General features: G+C 38.1%; 1 protein-coding gene and 1 long non-coding RNA gene across 3 annotated transcripts in view; both read left to right on the top strand.

Moving 5' to 3' along the window:
• The window catches only part of LOC148676969 (glypican-5-like), a 142,337-nt gene extending 130,586 nt beyond the window's left edge, over positions 1-11,751 (top strand). For both annotated transcript variants that reach the window (XM_088616530.1, XM_088616523.1), the window contains one exon: positions 6,138-11,751. In XM_088616530.1, coding sequence (XP_088472656.1) covers positions 6,138-6,337 — 200 coding nt within the window. In that variant the 3' untranslated portion in view covers positions 6,338-11,751. The remainder of the gene's footprint in view (positions 1-6,137) is intronic.
• Positions 11,752-15,468: 3,717 nt separating this feature from the next.
• On the top strand, positions 15,469-19,593 carry LOC148676968 (uncharacterized). The gene is made up of 2 exons (XR_015929107.1): positions 15,469-16,885; positions 17,690-19,593. It is a non-coding gene; the product is annotated as an uncharacterized LOC148676968 (long non-coding RNA).
• Positions 19,594-24,007: the final 4,414 nt, after the last annotated feature.

Raw genomic sequence — 24,007 nt, 5'->3', positions numbered from 1 at the left:
TTCTAGGCAAAAAAAAAGTCTATGACACAAATTGTCCATATTTTACAGTTTACATACTGTACATATTCTAAGAGCAAAATAACGGCTTTAGTTTTCTTCTTCCAGAACTCTGGTTTGAAAAACAATTGTGACTTTACAAGTAATTGTCCGGCATTCACAAGCCCTGTTTTTGAGTCTGCTCCTCTTTTGTAAACGTATTACTGTATTATACTCTTTAGGTCATCTAATATGCAAGCGGTCTTTGGGTTAGGAGAAAGTGCTGAAGGCTGCTTTGATTCCCAGGTTGATAGTGTCTGCCTTGGAGCTGTGATAATCGCTGTGACATGCTTATCACTGTTCCTGTGGCTTCCTCATCTCCTGCATTCAAAACAGTCCGCTGCTTAATGAAAAGGTCAAAGCCTTCCCATTAATTGTGCTAGCGTGTCTGTTGTCATTAAAACGGATGCGCAAGAGGGCTGAGTCAGTGTTCATGAAAGAAATAAAAAGAAGAAGTATTTTTCAATAGATGATAGCAACAGCTAGAAGACTGTTCATTATGGAGCAAAGGCTAGGAGCCTCATGGCACTGGAGCCCCTGAGTTCCATTCCAGTCCTACAGTGTTACAGTATCAGTGTGGCGTTTGTATATACTCCCCCAGTTTGTGTGGGTTCTCTCCAGTTACTTCTTCCCACAATCCAAAAACATACTGGTAGGTTAATTGGTTTCTGGGAAAATTGGCCCTGGTATGAATGTGTGCATGTTTGTGTCTGTGTGTGCCCTGCAATGGACTGGCATCCCATCCAGGGTGTATTTTGCCTTGCACCCATTGCTTGGTAGGATAGGCAATAGCTCCCCTGCAACCAAGTATCCGATAAAGTGATTAGAAATTGGATGAATAGTGACAAAAACACTTTGTAGCAGCGATGCAGTCCACACATACTGCATTGATTCCCCTCTGTTCTTTTTTTATTTGTGTGATATAAGACATTTTAAAATTCTCTTTGTCACATGATTTCCTCATTCAGGGTTCAAATTTAACTTTCCCAGCCAAGTAAGTGACCCCAGATGTCCTTCACAGCCCTTGTGTGATTTGCCTCCTCAGTAAGGGGTCTCTATTAAACAGAAAGCACGATTTCCTCACAGGTTTTGATCTCGGATATGCGAGAATACCAAAATCCATTTTCCATTCCCAGTGATATTTTAATATCATTTGGCACCCCCAAAATCTCCAATGAATTCCATCTTTTATTTCTTTCTATCAACAACAGCATCGGGCCATGCTGTGTTGGCCTGCAAGAGCTTATAATCAAGAAAAGCTGCTGACATGGCTGAAATTCTGAAGCAGTTAAATGAGTCCTACATGAAAAAAATACTAAAAGGCATAGTTTTGCACTTTTAACTCTTTGCTTCCAATGTTTATGTATGGCTCAGAGTGGCTTTTTTTCCGAAGTAAGGTTGCACACTTCAATCAACATCAGTCTGAGTGCCGGTGAGTCAGACATTACCCAGAATTCCCAGGTGGTGACATGTAACTGCCCTACTGCAAGACATCCAAATCCTGATGCAATTCAGACAGACACGTTCAAATAAGCATATTTGAATATGTAATTGTACTAAAATTACTGTTGATTAGACTTTTTCCATTGTGTGCTTAAAAAGAAATCACAGACTTCCAGTTATGTATTGTTATGGTTAAATTGTAAGTTATCTTACAGCAGCAAAGTCGAAAACAATTCAGAAAATTGCAGTTAGTAAATTATTAAACACCAGGTTCAATTAATTAATCAAAAACTCAAATGAAAAAAACACAGCAGGCCAGCGGACACCCGGGTCACAAAGACCAGGAAAGCCTAAATTAGTACCTGTTCTACTTCCTGTGCAACAGAGACCCCTGTGAAGTGCTGAGCATTAGTGAGCCCCTGGTATTATTGGTGAGAGCTTTATGAATGGCCTACAATCCTGCCTAATCTTCATTCCATTCGAGCTGAATTATCTGATTCAGTCAATAAAGCCATGATTGAAGCCTTGATTGACCTACAACTTGATTGTAATATTTGCAAGTTTTTTTTTCTCCTCAGATGTTTGGTATTTTATTTAACTTATAAAATGCAATTGTTAAAAGACATCATCCAACATGTTTAGAAACTTAAAACATTCAGACACAGTTCAAAATTAATCCTATTAAGTCAATTAAGGGTTAAATTGTTTTAGTGAGAGCTGGACTGGAACACAAACCAGCAGATGTGTGGGCCTCCAAGACTAAGATTGGGAACCCCTGATCCAATTGATGATAAATCCACTTTGGACAGGGTGGGCTGTAAAATACTGGAAGTCTCAGCAAAGGGGATTGGACCCTATGCGGTGCTTAGGAAAAGATGTTAGAGAGAGATTAAGTGGAGAGCAGAAGCTGGGTCTACTTAGCCAAGTCACATAGCCAATATTCATGGTCAAGAGGAATCATGAGTCTAGTAGCCGTCTCAAGACGGAGCATTTGTCAGGCAAAGGGAGCTCTATGAGGATTAACTCAATACTGAGCGAGGAGGAGCAGGTGAGCAGCCCTTAAGTAGTGGGTTGCCGGGAGGTGTGGTGCAGGACGAGGGATGTGGTTGGTCAATTAGGATGAGTGTTGGCGTTTGTGGGAAATAGCAGGGGCTTGTGTCTGATTAGTGCATTTGCATAAAGCATCAGGGGCTTGTGTCTGATTAGTAGAGGCTGTGACATGGGCTCTTAGTGTGAAAAGTGGCATATTGCTCGAACAGTCTACATTTTGGAGTAAAGTGTACGTTTTCCTCACCCCTTCTGTGCTGGTACTGTATGAGGGTCTTTTGCTGCAAAACTGATTTCTCCACTGGGGGAGGGGAGGTGGAAGTGGAAACCATTTAAATGGAGGTGGAGGTGGAAACCATTTAAATGAAAAACAATAAGAAATTCCAATTTCATTTACTTTAAGGATGGACCATTATTTTGGACCAGAAGATTGTTAGGTATTGTTTGCCTTAAAAGATTCCAGACCGACTTTTTCTAAATGAATTATTGTGGTATATCTAACATATCTGCTGCATCATAATAAACTATTGTATTTTTTTGTGCTAAAAAAATCGTGAATTAGTTAATTTCACTGTGATGGACTGGCGTCCTGTCCAGGGTATATCCTGTCGTGCACCTGTTTCTTACTGGGATAGGCTCCAGTTCCTCTGTGACCATGTACTGGATAAACCAGTTATAAAATGAATGGCTGGATAGTTAACATTATTTAAAAAAATATATATTTTAACATATCCCACCCTGTTCATATATTGTTTTCATTAGAGAAAGCAGATCTATGCTTTAGACTGTACGTAGCAGTATTATATTTTCGCCATAGTTGTGTGCAGTGCAGGTTAATGCATCAAAATGAAAAAGAATAATCTACAGTGTCATACTCCAGTGTATGTATGGCGTCATCTGGTATTCTTTACCTTTTAAGTTCTTGGGTACTTAATTAACCCAGCCATTTACATTTTTTGACACATTTAAGTCTTATTCAAGGTCTTTTGCAGTTATAAAAGCTGCTTTTCATTAAGGGTATGGCACCTACAAAACATCAGGAGACCTGGGAAAAAGTGTTACATTTCTCAAATTAATCAGATAATTAGATCAATTACGAAAGTGAGAGCACAGTTGGAAGAACACTGTATCCCTTTAGGAGCTAACTTTAACACCTCGCTGCATCATGTCTTACCCAGGTTGACTTGAGAAATTCTGCTAAAAACTGTCATTAGACACAGTTGTAAGCACTCTACAGAAATAATTACAGCCAATTATAATATCAAGCTTGAAATGACACATTATGTGCTATTTAACTTGAAAAGAAGTGTGCTGATTGCTCTGCAAATATTCAAAACGGGTATCAGATCATTCTTTCCTTTTGCTTCCTTGGCTTGCCTCCATCCATTCCATTATTTGTATTATAGAATCTGCTCAACACTGACTGTGCACAAGAAAATCATGCTGTTTAATGCATTGAATCAGAAATCCTGGTAGTTTTCCACAGCTAAATCTTAATTTAAGGGCTGATAAAGAGAAAATGTCTTAATTGGAAGGAAATGTGTGGTTATTCAGGCCCTTTTCATTTTTGAATTTTTTTTATTTAAAAACAACTAAAATCATGGGCACTGTACTCGATACTGTGAGTTTTTCTCACGATGGGGGTCCTAGTGCTCGAACCTTGTTCCTTGCTTTTGTTATTTAGACTGTTCTTGAGTTTCTCTCCCAGACCGGATTCTGAAAATTGTGAGCAAGGCCTGACACCATGAGTGGGAACTGTTTTGGATGACAGTGGAATGGTTTCAGTTCCTGCCCGGGGAGCATGTTAAAGCTGATCGATTTGGCTGATTTAGAGTGTCGGACGGGCTGACAAGGCAGAAGATGAGGCTGGGAGGGGGGAGAGAGAGAAGGATGAAGGTACCTGAAAGAGGTCTTAATTCAGTGTGGGCTCGCTGTGAGACAGCTGAAGTCAGCAGGCTGCTTCAGCACAGCAAGGAGGGGGTGGGAGAGGCTGCAGTTAGCAGGCCCGGAGAGACTGACCATTATGAAAGTGAAGCTTGGACTCTGTCTGCCTGCCTCCATTACAGTGATTTATTTCTAATTTAGTTTAATGACATTCTGAAGGTTGTCTATTAAATGCCCCCTGGTTTAACATCCAAGGCTCACAGCACTTGAGAATGAGTCACATTCCTCTGCAGAAATGTATCTGGGGTCGCCAGTTCAAGTCCTGCCTGAAGGCAATCTGAACTTCAGTCAGTTGACACTCTCCTGAATAGGCAGCTTACTCTTTCTGTTGCTGTTTTGTAGGGTTGACCAAATTCTGATCCTATATCCCATACTGACCATTAGTGGGTACTATTTGCTGCATCTCTTAGCCATAATCAGGAGATGAAAAGACCTTCTTTTTTCCTTACACCTCAGTTATGAACTATAGTACTTGTATTTACTTGAAATGCAATCTTATTTTGGAAGTCCTTTATAGTTTACTCAATATATGTATATTACTTTAGTATCTCTAATGAAATATTACACTTTTTAGTCTTTGAATGTACACCACCTTGAAGTAACATTCCACGTTACATTTTCCTGGGGTGTTTAAGTAGTCTTTTCGAAGAGATTGCAGTTCTTGATTCCTGGAACAACATCATATGCCTCTCTTCATTTACTGTAATCTGTGCTTCGCAACGTACAGCATTTACAATAGCTTTTAATTGTATTTGTGCCGAACTGAAAACTTGGTTAAATGAAGAAAATGTAGGTGCACATCAAGATATTTCCATACTTATGGAGTAAAATATGACAATTATGTGCTGTTTGAAAAAAATGCTGAATATATTAATAGTGATGTTAAGCATTACTTAGTACTTTAAAACTTCTTCGCACTGTAAATAAAATTCAGATTTATTCATGCTCTGTAAATATGTTAAATACATGCTGTAAACCTAATCGTCTAATGTTTAAAGCCCTCAAGTAGTTTCACAAAACCTTGGAATGTTTCTAAACTTTTGGAAGTCAACTTGACTGCCAGTGGGTATTTCAAAAGGCTGATCACAGAAGCAAAATACTTAGTGCCCTCTCATCATGGGGCAAATCAGAGAATTGTCAGAAGGTCTAATGTAAAAGATTATTGATCTCAGCAACTCTAGTGACTGCCATAAAAATTTCATTAAGATTATGCAGTTTTGACAGAAATTTCATTAATCGAGAAATTCAAGGCTAATGGAATAGTTGTTACACCACCAGGAAGAGGATATAAGGAAACCTTACCCAAACGCACACTCAGAAAAGTGAGATTATATTTTTATGTATCGGATATGGGGGAAATGTGTTTTGTGTTTGAAGATTTCAAGATTTATCTAATCTTAAACATTTTTATATTACTTTTTTATATTTATATTTTTATTTATAACACCATTACATGATTTTCAACTGTTCTGAGGTAACATTGGCTAAAGAATGAAGGAACGTCTGAAGTAATGTTCTCATGAGCCGTATTACTTGGATTGTTCAATGCTGTGGAGCATTTGATACTCTGGCTTCTTTCAAGACAGGACCCTTGAATCAATTCGCTATTAACTACCCAACTGGCTAGATGTATATAACAGTAGACCATCCTCATTATTGTCTTCCAGGCAAGAAGGAGAAGAGTGAGCAGCCTGACAGAGAGACGTCCCGAGGGAGGGAGAAAGGAGAGGAGACCACCCAGCGCACTACCACTCTTCGTACACCCAAGATAGCTGCCAAGGGAACCGCCTGCTCCCACAGTGCCAGCCCACTACTGCTCGGTGTTCTCTTCCTTTCAGCCCTGGAAAGGCAACTGCACCTTCTTTAAGAATGTCCCTCCAGTCTCCAACACCACAAAGCTGTATATACCATGCCTTCAGAGCTCCAGACAGGAAGTGGGGGAGGAGTGAGGAAATGGTGGAAGGGGTGGGGGAGTGGCCTCCTTTGGGTCTCTGTAGTCAAAATGAGGTGTTCTAGCTCAAAGGCCAAGATGATTTAACCTGCTGCTTCTCAGGCTGCTCGGCACTTGCTTGACAACAGGTGGCTTTTAGGCAGAAAATAGCATTTTTTGTACACTTGAGCTGCTGTAATTCCTTATTCCAAAGGGCTTCCTGGTAGAACTGTCTTCCCCCTCCCCACAGGTGTGTAACTGGAGCTAAACTTCGCCAACATACCAAGTTAGCACAAGGCTTTGTCCTTTGCACTGGCTGCCAGAATGGCAGAGAATTGGTTTATTTTATTTTTAGCGTGTTTCAGATTTCTATGATCCCTACTGTACACGTACAGTGTGTGTAAAAAATGATAACACAAAATTAGCTTTGAAAATTGGGATTCCATTACACTTGTGGAATCAGTCATCTGTCAGTAACCCATTTAAACGCCACTTCTTCATTCTGGTCTACTCTTAATTTAGCTGTTTTTTGCTAATGTAGGAAAAGTGAGGCCATGCAGAAATGTTATCCAATTTAATCTTTATATTTGTCGAGTTTTGTGACTTATTTTTGTTTGAGAATTGCTCTTTAGTAAAGCCATACCCGCTCGTTATATTTTAATATGTAGCAACCAGTTTACAACCTGTTGCTCCCTATCTTATGCCTCAATACCACAATCTGCTTTGAAAATTGGGATTGTGGTAGTCAGAGAGCATTTCAGTGTTACAGAGCACTCTTCCATTGTCACCTGAACACCGTGGCCTGTGCAGGACCCCGATGTTTTTACACCTTCATAGCTTTTTTATGATGCAGCTGTAAACAGTCTGACGGGACACATTTTTGGTGCTTGAGCAGAGCCCTGTCTTCAGTCCAGTATCTTGGTACCACTTTGCACAGAGCTGAAACAGATTTTAGTTACTTCCTGTCTACAGTAAGGCACCTTTTTCCTCACTGAGCAATGTCATTAAAAAAGCTGTTTTAGGGATGTTAAAACCACGCTAGATCTATCTGCTTTCTGGTCGTCCGCAAATGATACTTCCCTTCTTTTGAGCAACTGAGAGCTCTGTTTATCCTGGTGTAAACTTTGCAGTCAACTAACACTGATAAAACCATTTCCAGATGCAATGTGATCAGCAGCAGTGGGTTGATTTTCCTCTTTTGTGCTGTTGCAGCGATGCTAATGCTTTATCTCTGAACTTGATACACATTATTGCAAATATAGTATGACCGAGATCATACAGTTACAGAAGGTATGCTAGTGGTTTCCTTGTTAATTGGTGTTCCACTTTGGCACTCTCAATTTTATATATACAGCTAGGTAGCACAATTTCATTTATTGAAATGAATAGAACTAATTTTAATATTATATCATTGCCAGCACTCAAAGATGTTCTTATTGTTTAAGACTGGTGTCACCAGTTTTGCTAACCCACTGATATTATCTTTAGCACAGTGGACTAATGAAAAGGGAAGGCTAATAGTGTTGTTTTTAATGTCCTGAAATTAAAACAGATAAACCTTTTGTTGAATCACTGCCCATTATAAACTGTATTGAGCAGGTCTAACTGGACTACTGGTAATCTCCTAAACAGTTTTCAGGAGGTATTACCCAATTGTGGCCAAACCATTGGTTTGAACATAATGTCTTTTTGCTATGCAAATCTTTCTACATTTTGCTCTATTTAAAAAAAGGATGGCAGATGCATTTCTGCAACATAATTTTGAAATATGATAAGCAATTGTCTGTAGTCTGCAAAAGGTCACGGATTGCCACTGGTTCTAGAAAACAATAAAATCCGCCTGTCTCACCTTTTGACTTATTTTTCTGTACTTTAGCACATACTGTAGGTAACAGCTTAAGAAATTTAGTTTCCTATGCTAAGATGTTGTTTGTGTAGAATGAATTCAGAAATATTTGTTACAGTGAATTGCCTGCCGCATATCCATCTGATATAAAAGTCTTGCAGCACTGTTCTGCAGGCTGCATTGCTGACCTTACTTTTTAAAGAATGGAGTTTGGGTGAATGCTTTTAAAGGTAGACTTAAGATCCACCTTTCTTACTGGCTTTCAGTTAAGGTAGGATAAAGGAAAGTTCTTGACAAAGCTTTTCCAAAGTACTGTGACTTCAAAAACTTTATGTATAGTGGGCATGCAAATCGCTCTGTATGTTATTAAAGCAATAAATGGGTAAACCTAAAATGATTTTGCTTGCACAAGCAAGTTTCTCTGTAAATGTGCTTGAAATATTCCTCACTAAATCCTTTACCATGCACCTTTCTGTGCTTTTTTTAACTACAGTATGTGTTATCATAGTTTTCATCCGAAAACATTTTGTATTTTGTATTGTGATATCTGGATGGGATGCACTTGCTTGTTCTTTATCTTACAACTGCTGTGCTTAACCATGCATTTTCCCACTATATGATGTTATATTCTTCTCTTTGTGGTTTTCCTTCTTATGCATCTAGTATCAGTAGTTTTACGAATATTTTTCTGCGATCACATTTGGCATTTCCCAAATCCTATTCAAGTAAAACACTGAGTCCTCAGGGCTCTTCAGGAATGTATGAAGTGGGGAAGTACTATGTATAAATATTAAATATGTTTTACAGTAGAACACCATTCCAGGGGATTTTGGGAGCATTTCAGATTTCCTACCTCACGCCTTTTGATTTCAGTCCCTTTTTAGAAGCCTGTTTATTGTTGATGGACTTCAAATGACACATAACAGTGGGAAGAAATAAATTAGAAATGCACAGTCCACACAATTACTGTTGCACAACATCAGAAATATATCCAAAAACTACATATATATATAGACAGGACATATTTAACATGTTGCTCTGTCATTACTACTGCACAGTTTGGGTGTTATCCTTTTTTCTAACCTATCTGCCACAAAGTGCCCATAAAAATCCAAGTAAAAAACTCCAATCAGTCAAATCACATATCAAAATATGTAAAAACAAATATCAGATTGTTTTAATGCCCATTTTTATTTATTCCCTCCACAAATAAGGAAAAGGATAAAAAGAGAGAAAAAAATAATTTACCTTTGCTTCAGGTACTTTGCAAAAATCTCTCCTGTTCTTGGCCGTTATATACAGTACAAATCTGTTATTTGTCAAAAGTGAAATGATTCTACCTTTGTGGCACGCAGACCTGCTCCTTTAGCTTATATAGTAATTATTACTCCTATAAGGATGACATGAGTGCATTGTTATGTTTCAGCAAAAAGTCTTCGCAAAGCAAAGCAACAAGTATCATCTTAAAAATGCCATTGCCTTTCAGATACAGTATATTTTCCTTTTTTTCTCTATGTATGTTTTGTATTTTAGTTGTAATTCATCTTGTTTCACAATGAGTTATCTTAAAACCTGATTTCGTTTTCTGTGTGCTTTGTGCACTTGTCTGTAACACAGTGCCTATTCTTTTTAAAGCATGCTAGAGACTGAGTGTAAGCTAAGTCAAATATCACTGCTCGTACGAGGTTATGCAACATTTCTGCTTAACATTTATTCAGACCCCTTTCAAAACTAAAAAAAATTTTTTTTTGAAAATAACATTCTGTGTACTTAAAAGGTTCATTTATAAAACCCTTTCTGGTGAGGTATAGGTCCATTTCATATATTACATGATGACTATTTTGTGTGTTTTGCTTTCAATGTGCTATTTTGCAGTACAGTGTAGTATAATTTGTTCAGTCTTTGTAGCTAATATAGTACGGTGGATTTATTTTTAGAAGATGTATGTAAATACATATATTTATATATACAGTATAGGATGACAAGGGTTTGACCTGTGGCTAGTGTAGGAACAGGGACATTTATGGTTTATCTTGTGTTTTTGCTGGACTATGCAGATGGGCCGACTTGTAGAAACAATTTCTTCTGGCAAGCTTTCTTGGCAGGTTTGTACACAATGTTGAGAAAATCACAAATGTTTTTTGATTCTTTTCATATACATCCTAAACACACATTGAACGTGCAACTTATATAGCATGTGTATAAATGTATATATTTTAAGTTACTCACCATTTAAAAAAAAAAACTAAATGAGGAATGTCTCCTGGTAAGGCTTTTTACAAGTGCCCTCTGATTTTTCTTAACTTTTTCCGTGCCTCTGTCAGGAAACCAGGGAGGTTTTTTAGAAAATCTTTGTGAGAAGGTGGATTTATACGCTGTTCCACTTTCCTCAGTATCACTGTGTTGTTAATGCAAATAAGAAATGGGTCTGAAGAATAGAATAGCAGTTTCTGAAGAATATTTCAGTCAGGCTAAAAGGACGATTACCAATTTCCAAATATAGCAACTACTGTACAGTACCATAGTGCTCCCTGTGTGTTTGAATTGTGTGTAACAGACTAATCTGCTTACATTACAACACACAAGGGAAAGACAAGAATTGGAAACTTTAAAAATTATCACATCACAATGTCAAAATATTCATATACTGTATGCATATGAGGGTTACATTTATGTGCTTGTTAGAAGCCGTTTTTCCTTTGGATGTGAAAATCCCCTGACCTACAGCTCACTGGGCTGTTCAAATATATTTTAAAATGTATTTAAAAACATCCATCCATTATCAGAAGAATCTCTTAATCTTGATAAGGTTCACAGCAACACTGAGCCTACCACAGCAGCAAATGAGCTGGACATAGAATGATTTCATATTGACAGCACTATAGTTTTGCAAAGTTATTTTATATTAAAATGTTCTTTTCACAATGCCTCATCAGTCTGTATCCATTTGTTTGAAATTTATTTTGAGAAATGTTCCATTTAGGTATGTTTCTTAAAGCATTGCGATAGAATCCATACACATGTTCAGTTTTTTAACAAAGCCAGATTTGAACTGGTCATTAACTCTGTATAGAAGTTAAAGTGTGGTCCAGTGGAACTGAAATATAGCTGTGAACTGTCCTTGTATTATTATTGTATTATCACAATATGAGTCGGAACTGAGATGAATTAATCTTTATCTGACCAAAGTGAAGACCTCTGTACACAATTGAATAAATCTTGGTTGTTGCATGAAACTGGAGGCTTTCATAAGCAATCAATTACATAAACGTTTTGACAGCATCTTGGATGGTAGGATGCATAATACTTTTCTTCTTTGTGTTTGTGGACTGCCTCTACCTTCACATTCACAGTGAGCTGAAAGTTCAGGGGACCTTTTAAAGAGCCTTACCTGTTGAATTGTTTGAAATGTGAAAGGGTTTGAATTATTTTGTTCTGAAATGAATGGAAGTAGCTTTTACTTCTAGGTTTTAATTGGCATTTCAATAAAAGTCTTCAAAGGGTCTGATTGATCTTGTTTTCTGCCTTTTTCAATTCACTAATCCCTATAATAATAATTTCTTACCTTATGTAGCACTGTTCTGGACACTTCACTCAAAGCTCTTCTCATGTAATGGAGACTCTCCTCCACCACCACCAACATGCAGACCAGTGCATAACACCAATCAATCAGTATGTGCATAACACCAATCAAAACCAGTCACATTACTGGATAATGTGACTGGTTTTGATTGGTGTTATGCACATACTGTGTTTTCTGAACATGTTGTTGCTTACTCTTTCACCTTAAGAGCCTTTTTTGGTATTTGTCCTAATTCCCAAATAAAAGGAAGTTAAAAATGTTTTCAAACAGGGCAGGGGTGTACCGTACAATCACTTTCATAAGCAAGTTGGTGACCATAAAAAATAGCAAAATAATCATGCAAATCTCTGTTAAAAGCACTGAAATAAAAATGGATGTCCTCATATTTTTGGGGTGACTTGCTTGCCACTTAATTCTGTGTCAGTCAACATAAGCAGAAATAAGCAGAAGCAGACACCTTCTTATTTCAAAAAGGAAAATAAGTTAAATAAGTTAAGCTTGGTTATGGTCTAGGTGCTCTTTAATCTGAATACAGAAAATGGCACTGCCTGCCTGGTCTGCAAATATATGCACTCAGCAACTAGTTGCCACAGTCTTTCAGGCTTTTGAAGGACTGAGGCAATAATTGCTGCTGTCCCTGAAGAGTTTTCAAACAGAAGGCACATGTGAAGGGGAAGCAAGAGAGAGCGGAGTGCTAGCAGTCTGCTGGCAGCACATACTGTAGCCCATTTTTTCCCAGCTCTGTGGGAAACTGCACCGCTGCTCCTGAAGGCCTGGGTGTGAAGTCTCATTTTCGAAACTGTGTCAGACAATTCGCATCGCTTATGAAAATCCAGACTTTTACAGTATTCAATTTCTTTTTTTGGGTTCAGCACAGGGTACTTCACGGTCATTTCTGTGACGCTCGGCAGGCAACTTTACTTTTTCATTGTATTTTTGTGCTTTCATTAAAAAAAAACTCTTCCTCGTGCACAGTATGACTGATGACCCCCTGCCCCCTTTCCTCCACCACAGCTTCTGCCTTTTGCCACATTGGAGAAAATATTCAGCTGGAAAGGACCCTGATGGATACAATTCTAGCCAGCCTGATTAAGAAGCTATGAAGTATGTCATACTGGAGTATGACAAACGTGGACATACAGTGAATCAGCCTTCATTATTGGACTAATTTCAGTGTTATATTCATCTTTATCCAACTATCATAGACCACTGAATCCTAATCTGTTTGATAATTAACATAATTGACTTCACTCTACATCAAAAAAAGACCCACATGTGCTGTCAATCACAATATTTGCTCTGTAGGCTTTGGAGTGATTGGCAGTTCTCTCTGAGTTTCGGGAGCTGTACTCAATCTTGAATTAACAGAAGTGACCCCCCCCAGCCCGACCCCCAAGCCATTTTAAAATGGAAACGTGGCAAGGGATGGTTTTCAACACACTTTAATCAAATTCCCAGCAAAAATAAAAGGATACAAAAAAAACAGGAGATGTAAGACAAAGATAATAAACTGGAGTCCAGACTTTTAACCGGCATAAATTTAATTTGAAAAAAGAGACACTTTTTTTTTGTGGAGATGGGGGATGGGAGATTTTGTAGTGATTGTTTTCCTCACTGAAGAGAAACATTTTTCACGTCACTCTAAGTACATTTCAAATATCTCATTCAATATATTGTTAAGGAAAGAAACCTGGTGTGTAGGAGCTTGAACTTCAGTTCACTGTGTATTAAAAGACAATCAGAGCTGCATGTTAAGGAGCATATGCCAATAGATATTTGGTGATGATCGAGACAACACTAACATAATATTCCCCTGGGTCTTGCCCAGAATAAAATTTATGGAATTAAAGACTTTCTTGACTTTTAAGCTTCCAGGTATCATATTTTGAAAGAAAAAAAAAAGTTTTGACCTCCATCTTCTCTGGGGTTCTGTTCCTGTATTTCCCCCTTGTATTAAAATAATACAGCAAAATATTATATAAAATGCGGAAAGTGGATTTCTCTGAGGTAAAAGTTGGGGATACTTGCAGATTGAGATGCCTGTCATTCCACAAACTTGTGTAGCAGGGTTAGCACTGTAAGCGGTCAGGAAAGACAGCTCTCTGGACCCTGCCTGTACCCTCCAGACACCTCTCTAGCACTGGAATGCTCACTACGGGCCTGTTATTTCTGTAGCAGGGGCGGCCAGATGGTGTGTCTATCCCCCAGAAGTGCTGACTGGCGAGACAGCTTGCCCTATGCCAGCTCAGACAAGAACGAGAGCTAATTGAGGACCCACTGGTGCCACCCAAAAACGCTGATTTGGGGGCAGTATTAAAATAGAGCAGAGAGCAGCTGTGCCTGTGGGACGCACTCAGATCTTCTGGGGGAAGTATCAACTGGGCTGGGGTCAGATCACATTTTCTCTTTCTGTTTCTTTGCTCCTCACTGTTGAAGGGGCATGAGCATTTCCAGGGGCTGATCCCTATGCTGATACTGAGCTGATACTGAGAAGTCTTGGGCCTATTGCAATAGCAGTGGAATCTATTTTAGTCTGATTCTGATAAAGAGTAGGATGTGGCTAGGTTTCCTGGTAATTGCAAGCGTATTGCAGATTTTAATTTTATGCTACAGCATTTCAGTAGGAAGTCAAGTTAACTTTGTCTGTGGATTTAATTTTTTAATTTAAAAAAGCTGATTGGCATACACCTAAAAGTGTACATTTATAAACCAGCCTTTAAATTTTATTACCCCATATCGTATATTAGTCACACGCGGCAAGAGAAAATGTAATTGTTTGTGTACTGGTGTAAGTGAATGAAAAGAATGCATATACTGTAATTAGTGTGAATTTTTCTGGCTGGTTTGTTAACTCCACTAAATAAAATGTTTTTTTCTAATTTAATTCTTAACATACCGACATTAACATCCAAAGGGGTACTGCATCTGAACAAATGGTTTATGTATATTTTGTAGATTTTTCTTTAACAAGTTTAGTTTTTTAACTTGTTTTCTCTACAGAGAGGTGAAGTTGCTCAAGCCATCGTCTCTTCAGAACATGTGGCAGCCCATCCTCAATTCCACTGAAGGCAGAACTATTACAAAGTTACTCTTTCACAAATCCAGGCTTCAGCTTGAACTGGTGAAGTGTTTTTGCCATGATATGTACTGCAAAAGTATATTTGAATGTCCTTTTTCGTTAGATGTTAGATTAGCAATTTGCATCTTAAACACACCTTAGAAAAATAAAAAAGTTTATTTAGACAAAACATCAGACTGAAAACAGTGTTTTAATTATCAAATAGAAATGTGAGGTGTGTAGATTGATTGTACCACCTCACATGATTGACATGTAGGCTGCAATTTTCAGGTAATGTATTTTGTCCTTCTTTGTCACTGTATGTGCGCTCTGTTGTCTATTGTTTTAGACCATTGGTTATCCCACTAGATTCTCAAACTAGAAATTAAGCTCAATGCAGGATTTAAGGTAAGTGATACATAATTTGAATTTTATTTTTAAATAGCTTTGTTTTCATACATTTCTGATCTCTGTATAGATTTGTTTAAAACAATTATAGGGTTTTAGTTTTTAGTTTGCATATGAATTAATTAGAGGACAGATAGCAATGCACCATTGTTCAGAAATCCAGTTAATTGATTATAAACGCTCTTTTTACTAATCTTTAAACAAATCTTTATTGCAAATTTCCAAGATGCTTATGTGGTGCCATTGGAAACGTTTTCAAAAATATTACCAGAAAGCTCATACCTTGCAGGTACTATTCCCATACACTGCCCTTTGTGTGAAGGTGTGCATCTGATGACTGAAGCTGCAGTCCTAGTCAAAACAGCAATGAGATCAGTCATGAATATGTCTTCTAAAGGCAAGCAAAACAAGCCCTGTCACACTGTCTGCAGGCAGATTGTGTAATCTTTCAGATTTACATGATGACAGTTTGGCACTCAGTATTCCTGCAGCCTTTTCACATTCCTTTAGTGTCAGTCTCGGAATCCAGTTATTTCTCTTCTGAACTGGAAAAAACTGAAAAGTTCAAACAGCTTCTTGGTCTGAAATCCTCACATGCATATGAATCAAACCGCATGCATGCTCCGACAATTGTCTATTTGTCTACATGGTAGAACTTTCTGTGAAAAGCAGAGTGTTTGCCTATAATCAAGGTCAGTCCATTCATCCAGTTACATCATGTCATTTCTTTTAGTGAGAGTCGCATAAAACCAAGGTCATATTAATAAAGACCCACATAATAGCTCGGCACCATCACACATACTATGTATATTCAATAGAAGTAATACGAGGTTGTTTGCACTAACTAGCAGTTATTTACAGTAGTCCAGGTTTTGAAAGAAAGAGTAATGGAATCCAATTACACTATCACAAGATTTTGAGATCCAGTTAGATACATTGTACTTGGGATCTGTGGTCCTTTCAGTATACTGCAAGTTCCCTTTTAGCATGAAATGAATATGAGTCATTAAATCTTTGGGTGTGTCTTGAAAATCATGTATTTCTCTTAAAGAAAATACAAATGATTTGCTGCGAAGACATTTCATCTTCTACGATTTCATAATTGCTTAAACACCCTCATTAAACATATATCTAATGAAATGTGCAACATACAGTGTGGATGTAAAGCTTTAGTGTATGTACTGTATACCTACAGAATGTGCTGTACAGCATAGATCCTAGGGGAAAAAAAACAGTTGGCTCGAGCTGGAACAGGCAGACGGAGATGATAAAGACACGTCATCTTTCTGGGAGGATGAAGCTGGCACTGCAGTGGCAGGAGTTAAGCTGGGCTAATTTTCGATGTACGTATTGCTTAGTAATTATTTTCCAGAAATAGCAAAGATTCTCCAAGGAGGAGCCATATCAGCTGAACAAACTGTGCCACAAAGTCTATTTGGGGAGCAGACACGCACATACCAGATGCAGTTCTGTTCAAGAACAAGCTGATAATGTTTAGCCAATCGCTTGCTGGATGCAAACAAAGAAGGCCAGTCTCAAGGCCAAAAAGCACGGACACAGACTCTACTGCCTAGGGTGGAGATGTCTGTGGTAAGTATTAATAAAATAATTATAACAGAATAGGTTCAGGCGTGACTGTGGGAGTCGGGTTCGGCCTTTAAGTCTGTTTTTAACCTAGAACAATCTAGTCAATCTAGAGAAGAAAACAATCCCAACACAAAGAGAGGAAAAGCCTGGTTCTGAATTTGGTCATTTAAAATGTGGCTTTTCTGGATACCAGACAACATAAAAAGCCATGGCTGTCCAACAAAATTAGTTTTTCATGTAGACAAGAGTCTGTGTACTGACCTTCAGGCAGACTGGAGTTGCCTTTTAAACATTTGATGGAACGTCTATCCAGACAATATGGTTAAAAAATATGGTTACAAAAGATATGCAATACAGTGTATAAATAACATCTGTACACAGTAGCCAAAGGTCTGAAAAACAACATTTTCAGTCTAGATGAAAAATATATTAGCATGAATGGTAGCATGCCATGCTGTTGAAAAATGACTATCAAACCATGTAGGAATTTCTCATTTAAAATTAAATTTTCTAATTCTTTTCTATATACAGTATAGCAATATATACTGTACCAGTAATCAACATGTCTATTGCAAACTTGTTGGAATCTAAGAAGAGAATGTGAGCGAATTAGCAAAAGAGACCAACTGATATCTTTTTGATATACAGTATGTGACACCAAATTCGATTTTTAAATCTATTATAGTCATTAATTAAATCAACCTTTTTGGGACCAATCTAAAGAACTTTAGTAACAGCACTCAAGCTTTGATAATTAAAAATGAATTCTGGATGCGGAAAGTGTTTTTATATTGCTTTGTTTTGAAGGGTTTGTCAACATATTGCTCTGCCTTCACGAAAGTAAAACAGTGGAAACCTGGGAGGCTCACAGGAGTGTGGGCGCTTGTGCTGCTGCCTCACAGCTCGCGGGTCCTGGGTTCCCTTCTGCTTTGACGTGCCTTTTCTCTGGACGTTGCGATCAAGTGCCCGAGCCCCTAAAAACTAAAAGATCTCAAGAACAGCCATCAGCTTAGAGGCCTCCTTTTTGGCACATCACCTAGTGCTTATTAATAAAAGACGTTGGTGGGAGAATCTGACCCGATTCCAAAGGCTCAGCGTGTGACACCCCAGGTAGTGGGGCTTTCAGAGGGCTAGTATAATTCCCAAGCAGGCTGCGACAGAGAAACGCTGAAGTAAGCTACCTTTAAACCCCAGTGTGGATGCAGTAATCTTGAGATGATTTAAGATTTTTCCTTGTCATATTACTTTGTTATTGTAATCCCTTACATAAGTAAGTTTTATATTGTTTTTAATGCTTCAAACTATATATACTTTAGATAAGGACTTTTTGTTGTCTTTTGTGAGGTGACATTTATAATCCATGCACTTTTTATGCCATTGCCTACTGATTTATGTTTTAGCTGACTGAAATGTTTAAATCCAGTGTTCCTTTCCCCCTTTCCTGCTGCTGACTTGTCAGGAGAATGTCGAGAATGTTAAAAACACAAAGAAAGTTTTAAGAAAGGTTGCCTAGTGCCACCATGTCTAACACTGTATACCAACACCCCCTGGCAAGTAATTAAAAAGCCTTCAGCGGAAAAAAGCTACAAAAATGTGGAGAATCTGGTATTTCTAATAATACTAAATCCTTAAGGAATTCAAAGTTATGCTCTTTTTATTAAATAAAAATAAAAGGGCACGAAAGCACTCACCTCAGAGAGCCAGGACAGGAAATAACGTTTGAAATGATCATTTCTGAAGAGTGATGTGCTGACAATTTTGCCATCTCTGGCCGGCTGCAGTGCAAAAGAGGAGATCCCCCCTTGCACAAAATGTCAACTACAAAAGAAAGATGGTGGCTTTGCTGAAATTCCAGGAGGGGGCGTCCCGATTATGTACAATTGAGTTCTAGGTGGGGTGAGGGTTCTCCTTTCTTTGAAGCCTCTGGGGAGAAAGGGGGTGGCGGCTGCTTGTGTGGGAATAATTTCCAGGGGCCACTTGGCACACGGCACAAATTATAGGTGACTTTTGCTCTGATTGCTCCTTCCAGTGTATTGGAGATGAATCAGTAAATCCTGTAGATTTCAAGACACTCCTGCAGGGTCAGCAGCCCTATTATATATGGACATGCCAGGTACAGATCAGACCTATACCTGGAAATGTTGGGAGGTTAAGGATTATCTATCTAACCATTGCAGTGGTTAAGGCATCATACTTGAATCTAAAGACAAAACAAGACATGGGCATTTACAGTATTTGTGGACAAACAACCCAGTTTGAAGCCTGGTAAAACCCAATGACATGATCAGTGTACTTTCACTGCTGAATTTCTAACTTACATGACTGAATTATAGTTGACCTTCACTATTGTTCCCAGGGCATATCCCTTCATATTTCATAACTGTAATCTTATAAACCCATACTACATGGATGTCACATGGTACAATCTAATGTATTATCAAGAAAATGTATTGTTAGGAAACAATTTCAAACTGTGAAATGTTTTAAAGAACTCATGCATGTGGTTTGCAAGGAATGTGGTTTTCCGAAATTTCAGCCATCATAAAAACACATTAGCAATTCCATCATTTGATGGTGTAAAGAACGAACTGTGGAACTGTTTGTACAGGAGAAAATGCAATTAAATGCCTGGCTGCATTATTTAAGTGTCTGCATTCATTTTGGCACAGTACATAACTCAATCTGATTAAATGAAATACCATAGAATAAAAGCTTTGTGGTCTTCCTTTTTAAATAACTTAATTTGAATGTCCCTGTTATGGCTTATGAGCACATTATTTACTTTTGGACTTAGTAAAATAGCTGTTAACATAGTTATTTATATTCTATTTCATTTGCACACAAAATCACACATGTACTCCATTTGGAAGTTTGTTTGTGTCCTTGTTGTGTTGGTTGTCTGTAATTTTACAAACCAAAGGTGAAACTTTCCTACTCGTATTGTTTTCTCAAGTCTTAAGAATTTCCTTTGGTTAATCTTTTTTTGTTGTTGTTTATTAAGGTGATAAATAAGAGAGTTTAAGTTCTTTGTTAAATGTGGCTGAATCTATGAATAAGTTATTCAGATAAAAGCAGTAACATTCAGCATATTCAGTATCAGACATCTTCCATCACTGAATCTGCAGGAGACAGGAACGTTCTACACAGTTACAGACCATCAATACGGTCAATCTTCCTTTAATTCCACCACAATCCACTGAATTTCTCTTCTTAACGCACACAGGGCTAAAGCAGCATAGCTAGCAGAACATGTACCCATTGCTGATAAGTGTTTTAAATTTTCACATCAGTGGACATAGGAGAAGGGGATGTTTGAGGCTCCTGTGAGATATCTCACAACTTTCATCTGGTCTGCGACATGTTTTAAGTCATAGAACAGAAGGCTTCTGTTTCACCTCTTGCTGATCAACAGGAGTGGAAACATTTTAGAAAGACTGCTGCCACTGTTCCCAAAAAGTGATACTTTGATACTGTATTTAAATGTTTTCAAGCAACATTATGAACCTTCAGCTATAAATAGCTTTGATAAAGTTCTGTTAGTTGGTGATTCATTTTATTTCTAAACATAAGCCAGAAAAATTAAACATACTGCTTAAGAGGAGTTTCACTGTTTTTTTTTGTTTGGCCTTAATGCCAAAGGTTTCTGTCTTCTAATCATGATAATATTCTTTTACTTGGGGGATTCCGATTTACATATTGCTTATGAATTTGACTCAGGGCACAAATTCCTTAAATCTTTTGGAATGTGTAAATTTGATTTGGCATGTTTATTCTAGGCCCACTCATGATTACTTTAGATCTTGAAACCGCGCAAGGCTTCGATATCTAGAGTTCACCTGTACAGTAGCTGACATTGGTGTTTATGATCACTTATTTAGTTTATTGGCATATGATTAATCATGAAACAACTAAGCCCTTCTCTGATGTCATAAAATCAGGTTTACCAGTATAAGCACATCTGTTAAATTGGAGGAACATTATAATTATCGTTGCTCATCAACCTCAGATTCGGTTGCAGCAATCAAGAAGAGGTCCTCAATCTGTAAGTATACAGGCCAGTAAGGCTCCTTGGATAAACAGCAATAGTTTCCAAACGAAAAGGGAGTCTTGAAAATTAGAGTATAAATGGAGATCTCCTAAGATGCAGATTTACTTTGATGTGCCGAAAATGTCTGAACAGAGACATGAAGCTTTCCAGTCTATAAATGTCCATCTATTTTTCTAACCACTTTATCCAATACAGGGTTGCAGGGGAGTAAAATAGAGCTAATCAGAAAACATCTTCCTACTAGTGCCTCTGACTTAAAATTTCCCATAGGCAATGGAACCTTCTTTTGAAACTTTGTCCTTGATCAGTTCATAGGAAGTAAATTTTATAATTATACAAATGAAGTTTGTTAGTGGGGCCCTATATCCTATCTCTGCTAAATTTTACAAGGATGCTCTACATGACCTTCAACATACTGTTCTTGAGTTATCCAAATCTGCTGGTAACTGCAATAGTACCTCCTCTAAAATCTGCCTTTAAAAGGCTTTCCCTCAGGAAACCTCACTTGCACTGTTAAGTTCAAAGGTGACTATAAATTGAGAAAAAGATCATCCTGAAAAGGGAGTGGGTATTTTAGGCATTGTTTGGAGAGGCACTGTTTTTCTGTGATTCTGTTTCACGATTTTCAAAATATTACCTGTATAGTCCCACAAGGCTCTTTTTTGGATTAATACTATTCTCTTTGTAACGTATGTTACCCTGAGGCCAAATTATTTGTAAACACAATGTAAATGTTCACATCTATGCTGATGGCATACAGCTGTGTATTTCTTTGAAACTTAATTATAGTTCTAGTATATTTAGCTTTTTAAATTGTTGCCAGTATCAAATTATAGATGTTTAAAACTGTTTTGCAAATAAACTGTGATAAAAACTGAGACCTTGATCGAAAGGGACTATTAGACACAGTATAAAGGCTGGATTAGATATAAATGTTTTAACTTCTAATGGGATGTCTGAATTAAGAAATGTAATGTCTTGGATAAAGGACACTAGGATGCTTTGATTTGCACTACAAGACCGCCTTTTCATCACCTCAGAAAAATTGTTACAATATTGTTTGAAATTTTGTATTGTTACAAGATTGTTTTTATTGTCTGATGCTGGGAAATTGAGCCACTTTTATTCAATCTATATGGGATCAGTATAACGTTCTATTTAGTGGTCTTTCCAATTAAGTTTTGTCCAGCAAGCTTTGGTACGGCCAGCAGCCATATCACCCTCCAACTCACAACAGGCAGCCCACTGAAGCTAAGCACATGTGAGCCTGGCCAGTACCTGGATGAGAGACCTCCTGGGAAAAACAGGTTGCTGCTGGAAGAGTTATTAGGAAGGCCAGCAGGGGCCACTCACCCTGCAATCTGTGTGGGTCCAAATGCCCCAACATAAAGATGGAGACACTATACTGTAAAAAGGCGTCGTCGTTCGGATGTAAAACAGAGGTCCTGACTCTCTGAGGTCATTAAAAATCCCAGGGTGTTTTGCGAAAAGAGTAGGGGTGTTACCCCGGCAACCTAGCCAAATTTCCTGTTGGCCTTTAACAATATGGCCTCCAAATAATCCCCATCTATGAATTGGCTTCATCACTGTGTTCTCCCCACTGATAGCTGATGTGTGGTGAGCGTACTGGTGCAGTATGGCTGCCATTGCATCATCCAGGTGGGGCTGCACATTGGTGGTGGTGGAGGGGAGTCCCCATTACCTGTAAAGTGTTTTGAGTGGAGTGCCAAGAAAAGTGCTATATAAGTGTAAGGAATTTTTATTATTAAGCCTTGTCACAGCTGTAACTTGTGCTAAATGCAAATTCTATGCAGACAGGCATAAGATCTCATACTGCTTTGTCACTGGCTTCCCAATTCAAAATAGAATACGTTACAGAGCTGCCTTCCCCCTGTGAGATGCAGCATGTCTTGTGGTCTGTGCTGTGCTTCTTAACATTGGCGAGATCACAGAAGATGAGCGAGACCGCAGCCTTCACACCTTGACTGTGTTGTCAAAGACTTCTTTTTTATAGGTTCAGACTAAAAACATACTGTTACAATTAATGTTTTTTTTATACTTAATTCAGTTTTGATTTTGTTTGGTTCCTATGTCTCAATTTTAAATGATTTGAAAGAGGCCTTATGTCATCACACATAAGACCTTAGCAGTTCAGACTGTGGCTTTTCGGGATAGTTCTAATAATCAGTTCTTAAAATTTCTGATCATGAATCAGATCAGTTAATTAAAGATTTGCCTGCCATGAGCCATGAGCTGGATAAATGTGCTGTTGTGTAACCCCTGTAACAAGGCTTTAAATACAGACAGCTCCCTGAGCTCCCCCTGAGGAATTCCCAGTGTCCTGATGTGTCACTGTGAATGAAAGCTCTGCGCTCCTTATCTTTCTCATCCTCACACTCTCCCCCCCACAGTATCATCACAGGAAAGACTCTAATTAAGGTCCATTTTCTGCCTAGAGAGGCAAACTCTTAGGACTATCCAAGGCCTAAGAAACTCGAACCTATTGATCAAGTGCAATTGAGAATTCAGCATGTCCTCCAAAAGCAGCTGCCAGCAGGAGCCCCAGTGATAGGAAATCGATGCTACAGGAGATAAACAGACATGTTGTATGGAAGCTGTATAGCTTCTCAAACAGCAATATGATTGTTAAATCTTTCCATGGGACCACAGTGGTTTCTGAAAAAAAGTGAATATTCTTCATTCAGTTTGAATAGGAACTATGTTTTTTGGGGGGCGATGGCAGTATTTGAGGTGGTAATTGCTTATAGATTTTACTCTTTTTCTTACAGGTTTTGAGAAAACAAGATAATAATAGTTATTTCTACAGTAATTTAAAAAATCATCCTTTGGATAAATAGAGTTTAGTATGGTGGCTTTGTACACTTTACACTTTGTAAATGCTGTATTAATAGACCTTTACTTTGTCCTGGAGTTTACTTTGTGTCTTTTAAAATGGTGAGCAAATGAAAACCCACAGCAGTCCTGCTTTTCATAATTGCTGAAATGTGAGTTTTATTTTACCTTTTAAAGAAAGTGATATCTGCCTTTGGCGTCTAGGTCTTTTCATTATCTGTGAC

This window comes from Lepisosteus platostomus, chromosome 2, assembly GCF_059453375.1.
Source record: "Lepisosteus platostomus isolate fLepPlt1 chromosome 2, fLepPlt1.hap1, whole genome shotgun sequence".
Lineage (NCBI taxonomy): Eukaryota > Metazoa > Chordata > Actinopteri > Semionotiformes > Lepisosteidae > Lepisosteus > Lepisosteus platostomus.
This window is presented reverse-complemented; position numbering and strand designations above follow the sequence as displayed.